The sequence below is a fragment of the Homalodisca vitripennis genome, chromosome 2, assembly GCF_021130785.1.
Source record: "Homalodisca vitripennis isolate AUS2020 chromosome 2, UT_GWSS_2.1, whole genome shotgun sequence".
NCBI lineage: Eukaryota > Metazoa > Arthropoda > Insecta > Hemiptera > Cicadellidae > Homalodisca > Homalodisca vitripennis.
Window position 1 is genome coordinate 161,873,095 of NC_060208.1, and position 19,792 is coordinate 161,892,886.

General features: G+C 32.6%; 1 protein-coding gene across 1 annotated transcript; it reads left to right on the plus strand.

Annotated features, from left to right (window-relative positions):
- The first annotated feature begins 1,493 nt into the window (after window positions 1-1,493).
- Window positions 1,494-18,599, plus strand: LOC124354937 (histone-lysine N-methyltransferase PRDM7-like). The gene is made up of 5 exons (XM_046805753.1): window positions 1,494-1,878; window positions 10,317-10,456; window positions 12,721-12,773; window positions 12,954-13,128; window positions 18,334-18,599. The coding sequence occupies exons 1-4, from the start codon at window positions 1,719-1,721 to the stop codon at window positions 12,982-12,984; spliced, it is 384 nt and encodes a 127-aa protein (XP_046661709.1). The 5' UTR covers window positions 1,494-1,718; the 3' UTR covers window positions 12,985-13,128; window positions 18,334-18,599.
- Window positions 18,600-19,792: the final 1,193 nt, after the last annotated feature.

Genomic DNA, 19,792 nt, shown 5'->3' on the forward strand with positions numbered 1-19,792 from the left:
CACGTCTCGCAACACTAAATAAAGACAACGTGATAACTAAATAAATAATTTCCGTTCGCCGAACGGATCAGTTAAATAAGCACTAGTGCAAAAATATAATAAGCTTAACTGGCATAGTTAATAATTAACAATTTAGAACGTACGAAAGACAGGATACAACACTTAGAACACTTAGCGACACGAAAACGTACACAAGGAACACAATTTACAAAATAATAAATAAGCTACTTTTAACTAAGCTACGAAAATATGTGTCTGGATGGGAGAGAAAACCCGCCAACAATATTAAGTTAAGAGAGTGAAAAAGAAAAACAAACCTGCCGAAAGTAGTAGAATTAGCCAGCCATGGGCATCAGGACGAGCAGTGAACAGCCAGAGAATCAAGTCGCTTCTGCCGAACGTGTCCGACCGCTCCGAACAGTAGCCGCTGCCGGTAAACAGGTCAGTAAACAGTCAAGGTCAACCACCTGACCTCGACCAATCAGTCCATCCAGGCAGAAAATAATTAATACGTTGACGGAGTCACTCCCCCACCGACTGACAAAAGTGGCCGAGGTGGGAAAGGTAAAAGACAAAAAATGTCCAAACTGAGTCCCGGCTCAGTTTTCGTTGTTGGTGCTATTCTTATATTAGTGACATGTATTATTAAATGAATATAGATAGTGGTAGTACTAATAAAAAATAAAATATAAGTATAAAACCTCTAGATGCTGATTTTACCATTTATAAATATTATAATACTTAAAAATGGTTAACTGTTACTTTCTGTTAGGTACTTTTATACACCAAACTATACTATAAAACTAACTATACCAATAAAAGAATGAACTTTTAACCCTTTAGTGGTGAACTTTTAATATACCGTATCTGAAGTTACATGGTTAAATGTTTCAATAGCAATAAGTTTCATTTTCAAACTTCTTTAATTTATAATAACTATTATTTCTGGTGGGACATTGAATGTAAAATAGGAGCATCTTGAAGTTCTCGACTGTTAATTTCAAACTTTCTTTTAAAGACTAGATTGTTTTAAAAGCTACAACATCTTGGACTTTTGTTTTAATCAGTAATTCCGGGAAGTTATTAGATAGTGGTGAATACGTGATTGCCACGTAGTTACTAAAGTATGCTAAGCTTATTAAACTCATGCAATTGATTTGTCAAGGTTATTTGATTATTGTGGACAGTGATTATCACAATTTTTATTTTAAAATTACTACTTCTAAATGCCTTTATTTTAGAGAAAACTGGGTGGTATTATGTAAAATTTATGTAACAACACTTCCAGAGGACATCACAAAACAATTATATATAATATATATATATATATATATATGTGTGTGTGTGTGTGTGTGTGTGTGTAGTTAAGCCTTTTGCCGTTATAGAGAATAAAAGACCACATTACTTCTTTGGTCTGTGACATCTCGATTTAAAGTACTGTATTGGTATCATAGAACAAGCTTCCGTATCCGATGGTGGTGTTTTTGTTTTATAAGTGTTTGTTTTGTCTGACAGTTTCTCTCTATCAGATATTTGTTTTAATCTTTGGTGAAGAAGATGGCCATCGGTATTTAGTCTAATTCGTCTTATGAATGTGCTTTGTGACAGTTACTTAATGCTTTTCTTTGTTATTTAGTGAATAACAACTAGGAATCTATTACTAATAGCCATTTATTTGCTTGATATAAATATATTGATTAGTGTTTCTGTCTTTGGAAATGGATAACTTTAACTCAGTACCGATACAAGAACCTTCCTTTCCAACAGAAGCAGAAGTTTGCTCTTATTTTCATCAAGAAGAATGGGTTGTAATGACTGAATTTGAAAAAATGTCATTTAGGAATATATTCCATAACTATAATATGATGAAAGTATTAGGTGAGTAACTCATACTCAATATGCTGGCTACCTAGGCCTAGTTTATGGATCATTTAATGAAAAATCACACAATATATCGGGTAGACTTTAATAAGCATAAGGGGCCAACACTCGATTCGGTTGTTTTAACAAATTGTTCGATGTTTTTATCGGAAGGCAAAATTCAATATTATAATTTATTTAACTTGGCATATAATTTCACCTTATTACTTATTTACTACGGTAAATCTTAAGATCAGCGACTACCGCTTCAATCGCCATAATTTTTTGTATACTAACACAGGTTAACGTAATTTCACCGAAAAAAATAGTCCCGATTAGCTAATAGGCTAACATATAAACACCAGTTTTCAGCAGTAAAATGTTGGCAATACAAAACACATAAATAACAAGATTTTCGAATATCAAACTAAAAACAATGGCCGACCATTATCGTTTTGATGAGTTGACAGTAGTCACGTGACAAACAAGAAAGTTTCCGATTGGCCGGGCGGGTCACGTGACCTATAGGACGGCTTTGATTGACCGCCAGACGTAATCAAACAAACCCACATGGACAAGGAATAATTAATTAGTGAAGTTATTGACATTGCGTGCGATGGTTCTTGTCACACGCTAAAAAGACCCTAGTTTGCCTATTCAAAACTCAGATCACGCGATGCTTGCCCGCTGCGCAGCGCTTTGCGCTGCTTGCTCTTTTAGACAAAAATTAACTCGAGCTTGCAAAGTCCAAGCCCAGATCACGCCATGACTGCTTACACACATAAAACTCAGACAGAACTAACGCAGGTTTCATTACAGGCAAAAGATAAGCGGCACACGTTTATCGCTGATAAGATATGACGAGTTTATACTAGAAGTAGTACCTGGACTACTGCCCTACGAACTAATAAGACCAACAAAACAAATAAATGCATTGTCAGTCAGGTTTTTTTAATTTTTTTTTTTTTTTGGGGGGGGAGTAAACGGCTACGGCGATAATCGGGACTATTTTTTTCGGTGAAATTACGTTAACCTGTGTTAGAATGTAAAAAATTACGGTGATTGGAGCGGTAGTCGCTGATCTTAAGATTTACCCCTAGCAGTTTTAATGTAAACAATAAACAGCAAGAAGTAACTAATATTTTGAGACTGAAAATGGTGATGAATATGAGGAAAATATGTGAGATATTTCTCACAAGTGACGAGATTAGTTTAAATTGTACAATTAGAAATAAATTAATTGTAATATCGAATTATATTTCTTTGGATAAAAACATCAAACCATTCGACAAAAACAACCGAATAACAAGTGTAGGCCACTTATTAAAGTCTTTATAAGTAGTTAGCCTATAATATATTAAAAACAAGAATAATATATTACATTTTAATAACATTAATTTAACAATAACATTACAAAATAATAAAACCAACTATGGCCTAGACATACATATTAGAAAAACATTAGGGTCGGTCGGGGTAAAATGGGTACAAAAACATGCTCTTTTTAACTTTAAGGCCTTTTAAAAAGTTTCTTGAAATAATTACAAAATAATTACAGGTTCCAGCTTATCATTGTGACCTCTTAGAATAGTTTAATATGTAATAAAAGTTAATAAACTATTTAGTATAAAAGTAAATTATTTTTTTTTATAGTATACCTATTTTACCCCATGGTTTGGGGGAAAAGGGTATATAATGTTTTCATAGTAAAAACACAATAATTACAAGTGCTGTACTTATTTTACCCCAGTATTTGTGTAAAGTAGGCACAGTAAAAATAACTAATGAAATATTTTTGGTCACAAAAAAATTTATTATTACTAAAAAAATTCAGTTAGACAAGTAATTTATTTAAAAAATTAAAACATAGAAAACAGTTCGTTGAGAGGGGCACTTCACACAAACTTGAAAAATCTTCCATTATAATCTGGTACAGAAAAAACATTAGAAATTTGTCCTAAATCAACCCACTCAATGTCTTCTTTATCAGGAAAAAATGTAACGCTCTCCTTCACCTTTGCATTTTGTCAAAAAACTTTACGGAATATCGCTCCTTGTTGCGAAGATCTTGTGCCAGTAATTTGTCCCCTGTACTCCTTCACAACCGTGCCACATTCACTTTGGTAGTTTTATACCTACCCATGATCCTACAGTGGGTTCAGTAGGTTTTACGTTTTTAGGTAGGCTGCTTTCATCGTCACTTTCTGCCGTATCAAATAAGCGTTTAGTAGCTCTAGGTTTTTTTTGCGGCTTTGCTTGGACCAATCCAGGCTCTTGTTTTATTGTTTTTCCTAAGGCTGTAATGGGTTTAGGCCTATTAGTTTTACTTTTTATTTTCTCTTTTCTGGCATCTTCTTCTTCTTTCAGTCTGTCCATTACTTCATTTGTTGTCATTACTTCACCACAACTTCCTTGAACTCGTCGCCTTTTTGTCTTAGAATTTTTCAATGCATCTTTTACACTTGATGACTGTTCAGGTGACAATGTACTTAAAATTGCTTCTCTCAGTTTCTTCATTGGTGAAGGAGAAATTTCAGGTAGGCCTGCTACAGAACTTGATGGGCCGGGTAAATCTTGTACAGGATTAGCTAACTTTAATCCAGTGGGTTCTGGTCGGCCAATGGGTGCCTCTGCGATGTCTTTTGGGTGTTTCGATGGAGTTTTGCTTAGGTTGTGCTTCCACTTTGTAAGTCCATTGGCCTAGGTTGGTTGTACTGAAACAATCCTTTTTTCTAAAACAGACTTATTCACAGGATAGATCCCAGAGCCCTTAAAACCACCAATAATGTGCTCAGATTTGAATGAAGTCGATACCAGTTTACTTAGAAGACTTGGAAAAAACAGCCTTGTCAACATTTTTAAGCCGCGATTCACGATACAGTTCTTCAAAATTTCTCTCCACGCACTTTTCATAGGAGCAAATACCCCCAACATCCAATGGCTGAAGTGCATGGGATGTATTTGGGGGCAAACACAGAAGAATAATGTCATTGTCTCTTGCCACTCGGGTTACGTTATAGGTCAAGTGACTTCCATGTCCGTCAAACAAGACAAGAACTGGTTTTTCAAGATTTTTTGTCTGATTTGCAAAATTAATGAGCCATTTCTCAAAAATGAAATCTTGCATCAGCCAGACTGTGTGACTCCATAGAGTGCACCTGGCGGTCCTCCTTGAACCCAAGTTACTTTGCAAATCTCCCTGTCCTTTTAAAAACAACACAAGGTGGGTAGCGTTCACCGGATGCACTGGCTACAAAAAGAACACTGTATTGCAGTCTGCCAGCTCCTCCTGATCTTGAATAGGACACTTTTGCACTTTTAGGGACAAGACCTTACCCTTAGTGGGATCTGTGCCTAGGCCAGTTTCGTCCAAGTTGAAAAATACGTTCTGGGTGATTTTCTAACCCATTTTCCACAAGAACTTGCTCATAAATTTTAAAAAAACTCATCTACCACAAACTGAGACAGTCCTTCAGCCCTTGCTTTTGTTAATATTTCGGGTTTCCGTTTTGATAGTTCATGTGCCCACCTTTTTTCAAACCCTCTTAAAAAGTCATACCCTGGCATATCGTCTTGAATGGCGTCTTTCTACCCACTGATTTTACATAGCTACCACACCATATATTGCAAGTCTTTTCTATCTAGTGGATAACCACATTTTGCTGCATACAATAAAGCCTCCACAATATAGTTTCCTCTTCTTTTGATAGCACTGTTGCCTTTCCAGAACCAGGAGTTTTAGGAGGATTTTCACTCCACCGCCGAAGGGTTTCATAAGGAATGTTTTATATTTTTCTTGCTGCAGCATATACTGAGCTTCCATTGTCAACTTCCTTTACTGCTTCCTTCAAGAATCTTCATCATATTTTTGGGTTTTTTCTTTTATGTATGTGCGTGGCATGATCTAAAACAAAAAAGTGAGGTTAGTTTTCAGTTTTTAAATATTATACCTATTTTACCCCATGTTAACAAATTATGAATAGCATAAAACCTATTAAACTTTAAAACATTAAACAAGTTTTAAAAGTTAAAGTATATATGTGTAATGTATACATACCTGAATTTGAAACTTCTATTTGATTAGGTTAACTTTTAACAATGTCAATCAGTTAGGTTGTCTTGGTTACAACTGGACTCCTGTGAAACATATGTTTTTTTCATTTTAAGAAGCTACCAGCAGTTTAGCCAACTCACTTTCAGTATAATATCATATAAGATGATGTTATACATTTATGGTATTTTTTTCTGATCCAAAACATCAATAACTCAAGTTTTATAATATTAAAATAATGTTTATACCCGTTTCACCCAGTATACCCATTTTACCCCGACCGACCCTACAATACTAACAGCTTGCCCATCATATCAGTGATCAACTGCTTTTTTGAAAAGTATTCTTCATGGGTGACCAGGAGCCAAACCCACAAGTTTATATAGAAGTATCTTACATAATTGTCTCATATTAATTGTCTCCAAAAATTAGTTACTTCTTGCTGTTTATTGTATACTTACATGAAAAATTACTGTAACTAGCCTAGTTTAAATCATATGGTTAAATAATTGTAATGTTGAATTATTCATTCGGTTAAAAACAATTAATCCATTCAAAAAAACAACCGAATAACAAGTGTAGCCCGCTTATTAAAGTCTACCCTTATGTCAAGCAAAGTAAAGTCATTTTTATAGTATTTGAGTAATAGCCATAAGTACAATAATGGCGATAAATGTGAGTTAATTATATCACAAGCTGCCAGACGTATTTATCCTCCAAAGTAGAAAAAAGTAACTAGCTTAAATGCTACATTGCTTAGTTTGTTATATTTAATAAATGCACATAGCCTAGATAGTCTCCATTCGTCTTTAAATTATTTCTTTCTGAGATATAAAAACAGCTGAATGTTGTAGCCTAATTTGAAATACCTGTAATGTAATTCAGTTTAAAAACATACTGGGGGGTAGAGTACGATAAGTGGACCCAGTTTTTTATATCTAAATTATCAAACTGTATTTAATTATTATACCCATTGATATAATCAACCGATAGTAATTAATTAGAACAATAACTAATCATCTGCACCTATACATATATTTTCATATTCTAAACATAATTTATTTTGTACATAGGTTTTTTTTAAATAAATCAAGATAATTAAGTTTAAACAACTATTCAGAATAACACTAAAAGATTATTTATTGTGTCTTTCTTGGTTTCAAAATGTTTGTTTTGTTGTTACGTTATCTTTATTATTTGAAATGACGTTTTCCCGATCACCCGTTTTAAGTTTTCGTTTGATTAATGGTTATGGGCTTTGTATTATTTTTGACATTACATATTATTGTATAAACTATTTCTATTAATTTAAAAATTGTGATTTTAATTTATTTTTTTATATACGTTGTTATCAATTGATGATTCTGTTATTCAATATTTATAAAGTATCAATGATTTAATACCACTTATCATACTCTGCTCCATTTTGGTTTCTGTAGTTTAAATAATCATAAATATCAATGTGATGGTGGTCGCTTATCATACTGCAGCCCAGTGTTCTAATGTATAGGCTACATTGAGCATTAATAGTACTGTATGTCTAAACAACAAGAGGGATGTTGAAACGCCACACCATACATTTAATGTAAGCTATCTTAATTCCAGAAAAATAAATTTTACTAATATGTTTAAAGCATATTATTACCACCTTCCTGACTATGGTTTTATTAATTTTATTGGTAACCACAATGGAAATTTCATCTCTAGCCTGTACCACTATAGGTGATAGGTATAATATAGCTTAATATTAAATTTACACAGCCCTTTGACTTAAAATTTATTTTTTAATGAAATCTATAGGCAATTTTAAGGAGTTGCAGATATATTTTCACCAAGAACATGGGGGGTACTTATCCGGAGGCCACTATTTTTGGAACAGTTTTTCTTACCAGGGACCTAAAAAAATTACAGTATTAGAAAGAACAGACTTTACTAGTCTTACTGTGAAAAGTATATGTCATTATGATGATCGGTTCTTGTTTTTGTCTCCCAAAAGGAAGCAATGTCGTCCAGAAGTAGACCGCTCTGTCCTTATTTCCTTTTTGTTTTGAAGTGGTTTAAGCGGTTAGATTAGGTTATCGTAAATATGTCACTATTAGTACTAGTTAAAGAGAACCTGTACGAGCGCTCATGTGACCTAAACTTGAATTTGGATTGGATCTCAAGGAATGTTTTTCTTTTTTGCCAGAATTGCGGGAAGGTGTCACCAAGCCCGCACTGATGGCCAGGGGTATTTCCAATTGGTACTTTCCTGCCTCAGATTACTTCTCAGATCATCCAACTTTTCCGACGTCGGATCTCATGCCAGATCGCCCAACGTGATCTGAGGTCGGAAATGACCTTGGCCAACATCACGGGCTTCGGTGGCGCTACCCCCCACACTTCTGGCAAAAAAAACACTCAAGATAGTACCTAAATTCTCATATCACGTGAGCGCTCGTAAATATCAACTTTTAACTTTTATACTTATAACAGGTATGTATTTATAGCCTGTAACAAATAGTTAATAGGGACAGAGTGGTTGGCTTCTCGCCTACATTGCTTCCTTTAGATAGGCAGAAAACAAGAATAAATTGTCGTATTGACATGCAATTTTCACAGTAAGTCAAATAAGATCTGCTCTTTCTAATAATGTAGTTTTTGTAGGTCCTCGATAAAAAAAAGTACTAAAACATGTTTTACTGGATCCTATTTCCATCTTGTGTAATAAAATAATTATCTAAATACAAGAAGAATGACTTTATATAAAGGAACAACGACCCTTTCAATTTTAAACTTTCAAATTACAATCCTTAGTGCCATAATTATTTTTGATAAGATACTATCTATGCCTACTCCTTCGACTCTAAAGCAGTAAAGAAATGTAGGAATGTACTAGTGGTACTGGCAAAGAGAAACAAAGTTACAGTTCATTGGATGGTGGGCTACAAAGGTATTCAGGGAAATAAAAAAGCAGATATACCAGCACAGAAACCCTTCTGGTGTGGCCAGATCCAGGCTGTAGAGTTGATTTTTCCTACAGCATTACTGGTTTAATTTTGGATCATGATAATGTCTCTTCTCACATGGTTGCAACAACTTTGAAGTTTTTAGCCAAAATTACATCAAAACTATGGTACACCTGCTTTATTCATCCAATCTTGCTATGTGTGCCTGACTTGTGGTTATTTTTCAATCTGAACAAACAATTGCATGGTCGCCTTTTTTCGTTGAAAATCAAAATTAATGATGAGATTTCTAAATATTTTGACTCCATTCCAAAAATTGAGTGGGTGTGTGCTTTCAATGAATGGGAAATTTTTCTCAAATGCATTGATTTTGGATTTAATTACTTTGATTATGCCTGATTTTCATAAGTTTAGCACAACTCACATCTCAAAGTTACCTTCCCATTAATTGACTTTTCACTTTGATGTATTGATTGACAAGAAGAAAAGATAATCAACCCATGGGTACAGGAAAAGTAGTCATCTTATTAATCCAATGAGCCTTCAACCACTGCACTTTATGTGAGACAAGATTTGTTTAACTTATGACTCCATTTGCTTATTCCCCTTTTACAGTACTCATAAGATCAAACTAAATACAACATATTTTGTCCCTCAGAATCTCAGTATGTATTTATAAAGCTGATATAACTGAAAGGTCACAAAATAAATGACAAACTAGCTGCTGAGAACAGTTATATTAAAACCACCTAGGGGTTACATGGAGCTTCAAAACACAGTGTTGAAAGCAGGCTTTATTTTTGTCAAAAAGTACATGGTAGCCATTTCGAGCATCTCGTCTGATTGAAAATGGGGTGAGATTTCAAGTTTTTTACCATTTCATTTTGCTATAAAATTATTCACAAGTAATGGGGTTTTGTAAAAATATTCAAACTTTAATTAGCCATTAAATTTAGTAGAGTAACATTAGAGACGTCTAGTTTTTGCTATTATTCTTCTTTTTATAATACCTTTAAAATGATGAGTCACTTGCTAGGGGTTCCTATTTAAAAATTTTGACTTACCTCCAAACTACCGCATTTTGGGGGGAGAGGTTAAAAAGTTTTCATACATAAAAAACTCCTAAAATTGTCACATAAACATGCCCCAAAGTAAACCACTTCATCTCTATTTATAAGAAAGTTAATAGTGGAGGTTGGACTTTTAAGACACTCAGTATTATGTAAACCATCTACATGATATTATAAAAAGGTTTTTAATGGATTCTAGCACTGTTCAGACAGAGTTATTAATACAGCGGTTGATGCTCACAACACACTAAAGGCCACACATGTACAAAAAGAACTATTCAGAGGTTTATATAAATTAATTAAATGTTTGTTATAAATAAAATCATTTATCTTATAATGTTTAATGAAGAAAATCTTGCAAAAAAACTCTCCGAGGTTTTATTTTAGGTTTGAATCCTGAGAAGCCACAGTTTATGATTCACAGCTCTCAGAAGCCTTCTCTTAAGAGAAAAGAGGGCAAGAGTAGCGGTCCTGTCCCAGGAAAGAAGACACACCAAGAAAAGTCAGATACAAAAGCTACCATTAATGTAAGTTATTAACATATAAGCAATTGGTCACTGAAAATGTTAAATGTTTAGTCTAAAGGTGTTTAGTACATCTTCTTTTTTCCTACACTTCTGCACTTCTGAACACAATTTTCTGGATGAGGCCCTTTCTTTAACTGTCAGATTTCATCTTTCCCCCTCCTCTTGAAAGTTAGTCTGGCTAAGTCACTGACACTGATAAACGTAAAGGAACAAAACAATGTTTAGTTTCTTTTACATTCTTTGGTGTGGATGTGTACATATATACTATTCAATTATATATAATTCAATTGTATCTTTCTGTCTGTTTGTGTATTACTCAATTACGTAACATTACTACATTAAACGAACAATAATGTTACTAATTGAAACATCATGTTCAGTGTAATTAACCGTTCTGTGTAAACATCGTATTATGACAGCACAACCACGTAGTTGATTAATTTTACCACTATTTTCAGTTTGTTTACATTTATAGTCTTGAAAACATGAAGTACGCTTGATAGTAACACTTCTTATTTCAACCTTTTCTGCTGAGCATAGATTAAGCAAACATCCAGATATGAAAATTATAAGTTTTAGTAAAAATATACTTCTAACTGTATGTTTTAGCAAATATTAAGTATGCAGTTCTTGGTTAGTACTGTAATGCAGATATCAAAGACAAAAGTTACTATCTAACTTGTACTATATATTTAAAAAACTGTTATAAAACCTCTTTTGGTTGTCTTTTGATAGAAGTGAGCTTCCCAGTCCTGTTTTTGTATATATATGTCCTAGATGAGGGCAATGAGCAAACTCAATTGTTTCACTAGAAATATCTTAGAGTGGAAGTAAATTACAATGGCTGAAAATAGACACTTTATTACTAAAGTAGGCTCCTCAAACCTGTGTATTGCTATTATATATTTTTTCTTGTGAGGGAAACAAGTCAAAATCGGCTATGGCATAAAAAATACTAAGATCACAATAAATTACAATGGGCATAAATATGCACTTTTTGACATCACGTTAACTAAGAGGTAAACTCAACATTGGTGTCGGAAATATAATTCACTCTAACCAGAAATGCTCATACATATCCAAAGCCTACAAAATTGTGTGCAAAGCCGGAGGTAAATGCTAGTAAATATTATATGTATATGATTCATTGTTTGTTGAAATTGAATTCGGCTACTGCCAATTATACAAATTTAATGAATGTGAATAAGTCGTTTGACAGGGACTTGGTCTTCCGATCATATGTTAGTTTGGTTATTTAAATGCATATGTGATAGAAATGGCCAAGTACAATATAATTGAATCTTTAAAAGTAAGGGCTCTATGGTGTAGTGGTAGTACACTCACCCGGTAAGTGAGAGATGAAGGTTCGAGTCCCGGCGGATCAAGTACTTTTTGTGACTCAATGTTTATTGAAATTTAATTTGGTTATTGTCATTTACACAAATTTCATGAATGTAAATATATATATATATATATATATATATATATATATATATATATATATATATATACAGAGTGAGTTTTATGTCCTGGCACACCTGGATATAATTTAAACGGCCCAAGATATCTATGTGAAACCTTGACCTTACCTATTATAACATATTTTTTTAATTTTTCAAGTTCTTGAAAATTTTTCTCCCCTTTTCTAAAGGGGGGGTAAAGGGGGGCAACTAAAAATTTTCAAATATAAACCCCTATCATGTGACGCCTCATTTTAAAGGGAATAAAAAAAGAAATCCAATAATGCAAACTAGAGGTCTCTACGTTTATTTTAACAGATTTTATGACAAATTTACAATTGAGTAAAGGGGGGCAACTAAACATTTTCAAATACAAACCCCTATCATGTCTGAAGTTTTTACACACGTCTAGCACAGTGTCAAACAGCCGAAGGTTTTGTCAAAAGGCGAACAGTTTGAACACCTGCTACATTAAAACAGGTAACTGTTTTTGGAATTTGCGTTAGTGTTGACTCATGTTACGATAAACAGCACGAGACAGTTACTGATTTTATTATTGTAAATTTGTCATAAAATCTTGATTTGTATATATTAAACTATACTTGTTGGTCCTTGGCTTTTACATAACTTCAAGGACTAGAACATTAAATCTAGTCTGAAGAAAAATGCTACAAGAAATAGTAGGTTTGTATCTGAAAAAATTGACCTCAGCCTCTTTACCTGTTATTTAGAAATAGATTACAAAATGTTAATATGATCTGAGAAGGTTGATTATTATGTCAGTTCAAAATATTTTGATTTCAGGACAAATCAAAATATGAAGATGCTGGAACCATTCATACTGCTCTCAAAAATAAGTAAGATTATCTAAATAGGTTTTAATTAAATGTATTACATCTAAGCTTTCATAAATAAAACTTACAGTAGTATCTGACATAAAGTGCTAGAATTACAGACATAATTTGAACTTGCATGATTGTAATCTATAATCCATATAGATATGACAGCTTTAAAACATGGCTACTGTCACTGCACAGGATTCAAGTGCCAAGCACAAATCACAAGTAGAAGGATAACAATCACATATCACACTAGCACAGACTACAGTGGGATACTAACAAGAATGATGATGTCGGCTTTTTCATCGGCCTCGTAGTGTCATCTGAAACAATGGGACAGGAGGGCGATGGTCATAAGGGTGAAGGAGTAAAGGTAAGCCGCTTCCAGCCCTAAGTTTTGGTCCTAGACCTTAGTATCATGGTGTGTGTGCGAACTTTGTTGGTTGAGGTTTGTTTGATTGTTATAATCTTATTAGGTTACTAGTTATTATTTTTTTTAACCCTTTGAGTGCCAACGTCCGATTTTACCGGACGTTCGGGAAAAAGTCACTAAAAATTGTAATCTTTAATATTTTTAAATAATATCATATTGAAATGTTTGTGAAGAATCGTTCTTTTCAAAATAAATTGTTATATTACACTTCCGATCAAACTTTAAATTATGAAACTAACATATAAACATTTTTGGTTGCCATAGCTACCGGAAACAATGTGACAATAGTTTCTTAAAAGTTGTATAACTTACTCATTATTGTTATTTGAGATATACAATATCTACAATATACAAATAACAATATACATTTTTCAAGATTTACAGACAATTGCATACACTTTCCAGTGATATGGACTAAGAAAAGGATATGAATTTTTTTGGTCATAATAATTTGGTTGAAAAATGAAATTTAAAAAAATTTTTGAATTTTTTTTAGGTAAGTCCATTTTTGGTATTCCTAAATTTAGTGTTATGGTAACTTTGTTATTTTATGTTAATGAAACATAGTTATCAGAGAAAAATAAAAAAAGATTCATGTTGATAGCTTATTAAATAATCAAACTGTGAATTTTTTACTAAAACCTTGCAAATTGCCTGCAAAAGGGCTGGCACTTTTAGGTACACCCACTAGAAAAATACCTGGCACTTTTCAGTATACCCACTCAATAAATACTTGGTACTCAAAGGGTTAATATTGGTACCCACAGTGGTCTAACCTCAACCAAAGTTTGACTAAGTGGTGGGTCTGCTAATTTTATGTATAAAGCCTCAATAAGTTTGCGTTTGAAAACATTCTCCTTGCTGTGTATTTTCCCATTTCATGTGATAATTTTCAGACCAGCAATCTTGAACAATTTTAGGCTTTTCCACTAGTCCTTTTTTCGTTCTTTATGTTCTTTAATTCTCACATTTAGTGGTTTTTTTTTGTCTCGTCTGTGTGTTTCCTATTACAAGAACATGTTATACTGTAAACACAGTTTTTTTCCAACTGTATCCCACTGTAGCCTGTGCTAGTGTAATGTGTGATTGTTATCCTCGTACTTGTTATTTGTGCTTGGGACTTGCATCCTGTGCAATGACAATGCCTGGACTCCAAGCAGCTTTTGGGTATGTTTGAACCCTTTATTTCTTTCTGTTTGTTACTTTTGTATGTATGTTACCTCCCCCACTTGACGAAGAGGATAGATTCCAATCCTCGAAACATTGTGTTATGTCTTTTATAAACTATAACGATTGCAAATGTCCGAAATCCTGTTATCCTTCCAAATCTTCCATCATCATAACAAACTTTAAACAAAGAATGGTTACTAGCTTTGTATTATAAGTAAGTTTAATTAATGTATTTAGGTTAACCTTTACACAAGTACAATTATTTGTTACTAGATAGAGTAGACGTTCTACTACAATTGTCCACTGCTCTTAACCCTATGCACTCGAAGGCAGTATTTATAATTTGTCTTTGGAGCTCGTATAGCCAGCTCTACTGGCTGCCGCAATTTTGTTGGAAGCGCAGATTAATTTTTGCTGTAATGTTGTCTCAGCTTGTATATCCAGCTGTACTGGCCAAGATATAATAAGTCCATAGCTCGTAAGGCCAGCACCACTGGCCACTAAACATAGCAGTTATTTTCTAATATCCTCTTTGTTTTATAATGAATGGTGAGTACTAAAACCTATTGAGCAGCTGTTTTTTAAAGTAATTTTTAGGTAAAGTAGTAAATTTTAAATTAGCTTACAGTCATTTTCTAAACATTAACTGTGCAAATAAGATTAATGACGTTTAGTGGTCCTATACACTGAAGTGATAGAAACCTAGAAAATTTTACTAGAAGATGTATGCTAACTATTCTTGACTACACATAGGTGTGTGTTTTAAAAAGTTTTATTCCGTTAAAAAAAATGTAAAGACTGAGAAGATGTAAAATAGTTCATGTCTGAGTATAACATAACTGTAAATGCTTACTTTATAATATTTTATTTACATATCATTTTAACAATATACATATAAGAGTTAAATTTTCCAAATGTGTGTTTATCTTTGCAATAGAAAGACTCATTAAAAATAAATTTGAATTATTTTTCATTTCTTCTTTAAACCTTAATATGCAAATAACGCAGAGAATATTGAAAAATAATTCAGATCTGCAGAGGCAAACAACAAAAATGGCCAATGAAAATAGTGCGGCCATCTGTACTGGCTATACGAGATGCGAGGACAAACTACGGCAAAACTAAAGCGAGCTGTCTGCAACCTTGGTGTGGCCGGTGCTGCTGGCCTTTCAAGCGCAAAGGGTCAACCTTCAATGACTGAGGAACCTTATCATCATTGTCGATACTCTCTGCATTCTATAGTTCCATTCATTTACTGTGCTGGTAGTAGTCACTTCATGTTTTTTATATTCAAAATAATAATTTTGTTATTAGTTTACATGTTGATTTATGAATGTAAAAATTAAACCAGCATATGTTTATTGTATTTGGAATATTATTTAATTCCTATATCTGTGCTCTTATGAATATAAATCAATGATTAATATAAATGTAATATAATTATTTATGCATTAATTCAAAGCAATGAATCATTGCAAGTTTGAGTTACAACCAGACATACATATTTAATCTTTTAAGGAGTAATCATGTCATACAACTTGGCACAAAAACCATCGTAGATAAATGTGGACTTTTGCATATTAACATGGATAGAGTGATAACTTTTTCATAGTAATTGTTGTAAATATGTCTATAAGAGTTTATTTTTAGCCACAAACATACTAAATAGGTAGTAATAAAAATTATAATTTTTAAGATTATTTTTAACTGTCACAAAATTTTATAAGAATAAGATCAGAACATTGTTTTTAGAACTTAGCAAAACGTGGATAAACACACAATGTCGCCATACATTCCTTGTGTTTTTATGAAGTGTCTTTCCTTTTCTTTATTGTTGCTGTAATCAAAACATTGGCACTGAATCCTCTTCCTCCCCTATTCTCCACTGAATGGTAAAAGTGTGGGAAAATGCCGCTCAAAAAGTCACATTGCATCCTTGTCCTCTAGTAGTGGATGTTTCATTTTCTTTACCCTTGATAATGAAAGAGCCTGCAGTAGTTGACTTTTGATATTTAGTCTGAAATCGCAGAAAGACTTTTTCTTTTTGTTTTACGCTTGCTATTTTATGCATGTAATGTGGATGTGAGCATGGCGACGTGCACCAAGTAGAAAAATAACTTGTCGTACCATTTGGTGGTTTTTCGTGAACTATCACTGAATGATATTACCATATCTGCCTTGTTAACAGCTCCCATGTTTTTGTTTTTGTTACACACAGTTACTGGTTTGTTTGTAATCTTTCAAGATTTTTCTGTGGTTACCATTTTGTGTTTGTGTTTGTAGCATAGTCATGAGTATTTTGTTATACCACTTATCAGCAAGCATTGTACACCTTTCTCTTTTTAATTTTTTTGCATTTGTGGTTACTTCTAACAGTTCCGCAACTATCAGTGGCATTTTCAAACAGCCAAATATACAGCTGAGGACTAGAATACCGTGTAAATTATATTTTTCAATCCAGTGTATGGTTGCATCAGTGATTGTATTACCTGTGCAAATCTACCTAAGTCTGCAACTACTGTATTATCTATACTTGACTATATACTATGAAATCCTAAAGAATGCCACTGCTACAGTTACACGGAACAAAAAGTTTGATTTCAAAATGTTTGCTTTTTTGGGATTTTATTGTCTCCAACCTCATCTGCCTCCCCATCCAACCAGGCTTTCGTCAATTATTAGGTTTTGTTTTGGTTTGAGAAAGGTCATGTACCTGCACATCAGTGTTTCAATTAGTGTATGTACTTTATACTTGTCTCAATGTGTTTTACTTTTGAGAAATTACTAATCTCATTTTGCAAATTAGTGTAAGCATATTTATTAGTTTCTCCTGCTATGTGGGAAATATCCCAATTAAAAAACTGATAAAAATATCATTTCCATTCAATGTCTCAAGAGGTTTGCCATTTATTTCCAAATGAAGGCCAGAGTTAGTAAGACACATCGAATTCAAATTTATTTAGTCCAAAATTACCATTGTGGTGTTATTGATATAAATTATACAAAGAACCATTGTCTGTACTCACACCATTATTAGGTAATCCCCCTTCTTCAGGAAGGTCCGGTTTTGGAGTTTGTAACACTGAAACATATGTAGAATTCAGGGGTTCATTGCTTGTTGCATTGGAATAATTTTTTTTTATGTCCATAGAGTCAAAACTGTTATCACTAATCAAACCTTCCACTTCTCTTCTATTTTCATCACTTCGTAACAATCAAACCTGTTCATGATAGTGCATTTTTACAATCACCAAAAAAATGTAATAGTTTATAGGGATACACTTAACGTCTGTGCACCAAAAAGAACATTCAATCACTAATGGTCACATAAAAGGCGCAATGTACAATGATGCTGAAAGAAAAAGTATGAATTCCCGCAATTATTTTGGTGGGCATTTAGGTTTAGCATAAAGTAAATTCCCACGGATCTGTGGGAAATAGATTGAACTACTGCTCTGTTGTTTGTTATTGGCTGCTAGATTATGTGCAGAACGTTTTACAACTATGGCATAACAATAGCACATTATGTATTCTATCACATATTATTTCGTTAACATTACCCTTTAAAATATAAACTCCAAATATGTCATATGACATGATCACTCCTTCACCACAAAGCATGAGCACACCAAATGATGTGATTACTATTTTAACGAATTTTTTCATACTTGCTAAAGGTTAAGTATACACATTACATTTTTTGTGTGAACTCTGTCCTACAGAAAAAAAGAAGCATTAGTTAAGTAAATAAAAGTTACTGTATCCGTAATGGTTGATAAAATCATGTATTATACATACATTAAATCTTGATGCTAGTATCCTTTTTATAAATTATTTTAGCTATGCTGTATTCAATAGTACAGAATACGTTTTACAAAAATCATTCCTAATATCACTAAACAAACAGAATTCAAACCAAAACTATTAAAAAATTATTGTTGGTTGTAAAAATAACTTATTAATTTCTATTTACAGGAGCATCCAAATGCATAATGTATTCAGTGAAGTATTACAAGTGTACCTACGCTGCAATACCATAATCAAAGGTAGTTACTTTGACCAAAATATGCCGAGGAGAAAGACAATCACAAATGCTATAAAAAAGAAAGAGGTTTGCATTGATAGTAAGAGTGCAAAAAATAGATTGAGTTTGGATACTGAAGTATTGAAAACACAAATGACATCTGATTCTAATATAGACAAACATGCAGGAACTGATAAGAAAATGCATAGCGATAAAGGGACCACATCTTCAAGAACTAAACACTTGGAAGGCAAGTCCAATGAGTAAAATATTGGATTTAAAGTATAGCTTTAATACCTTATCTGGTTATAATTTGCTGAAATAATTCCATATAATGATAATAAGAATAAGTTTTTTAAATTTAATAATTCAAACTGTACTCTTATAAGCTAGGTGCCTTTATCAATCCGTTCTCTTAAAGAGCAAAGATAATTTGGTTATAGATTTCACCACACATTGATGTCTGATTTATTTGATCATTCTAGGATTTTAACTCCAAATTAATTGGTTGGAGCTGTTTGCAAAGAATCGATCATATGCAGGAATTAAATTCTATCAACTCCCTGGTAATTAAAGAAACGAAAATAATTTAAAAAACTTAAAAATCTAAGAGTACCTGGTAAATAGATATTTACATTCAATTGAAATTTTTTTGAAAAATTATAACTTTATTTTTGTTACATGAAAATTGTTTTATTATATGACAAGTAGTAATAAAGCAGAAAATGTGAAATTTATTAAATGATTGATTAGTCTAAGAATAAAAATTACATTTTTAATTTTGATAATTTCTCCAAACAATTTAAAAAAAATATTGTCACCATTTGTATTGTACCATGTACTTTTATTGAATATGATTGATTGATTGATTGATTGTGATTGAATGGATGTATACAGACTCTTTGGTGATCTTTCGGAGATTTGATCTTGAGGTTAATGCATAGAAAAAATGCAATGCAAACGTAGGTCAGAAATGCTCGGTTTGCTGTCTGTATGTGCTTTTGTAAATTACACTTTTTATTTAAAAAATCAATAAAGGAAAAAATTGGATAAAAAAAGGAAAAGGATAAAATTAAAAATTTTGCACAATTATTGTTCTTCTAATCTCAAATGAAGAGGAAAATTGTATTAGATTATTATAACATGTTCCAAGATAACAGATGTTTAAAATCTTAAAATTATTATCATGTAAATAATAATAAAATTATGAAAGTTTATAAAGAATGATACAGTTTCTCAATTTAAGTACAACATTTTGACATCTTGACATTATAACATTATTTTTATTACCTTGGTCCATAAATAATGTATATGTAAACTTTTAACTGTTGTAACGCATCCCAAATTTTCGTTGTTTCCCTGTTCATGGCATCATTAACTGGTCCATTACATAAGTTAATAGCTTATATA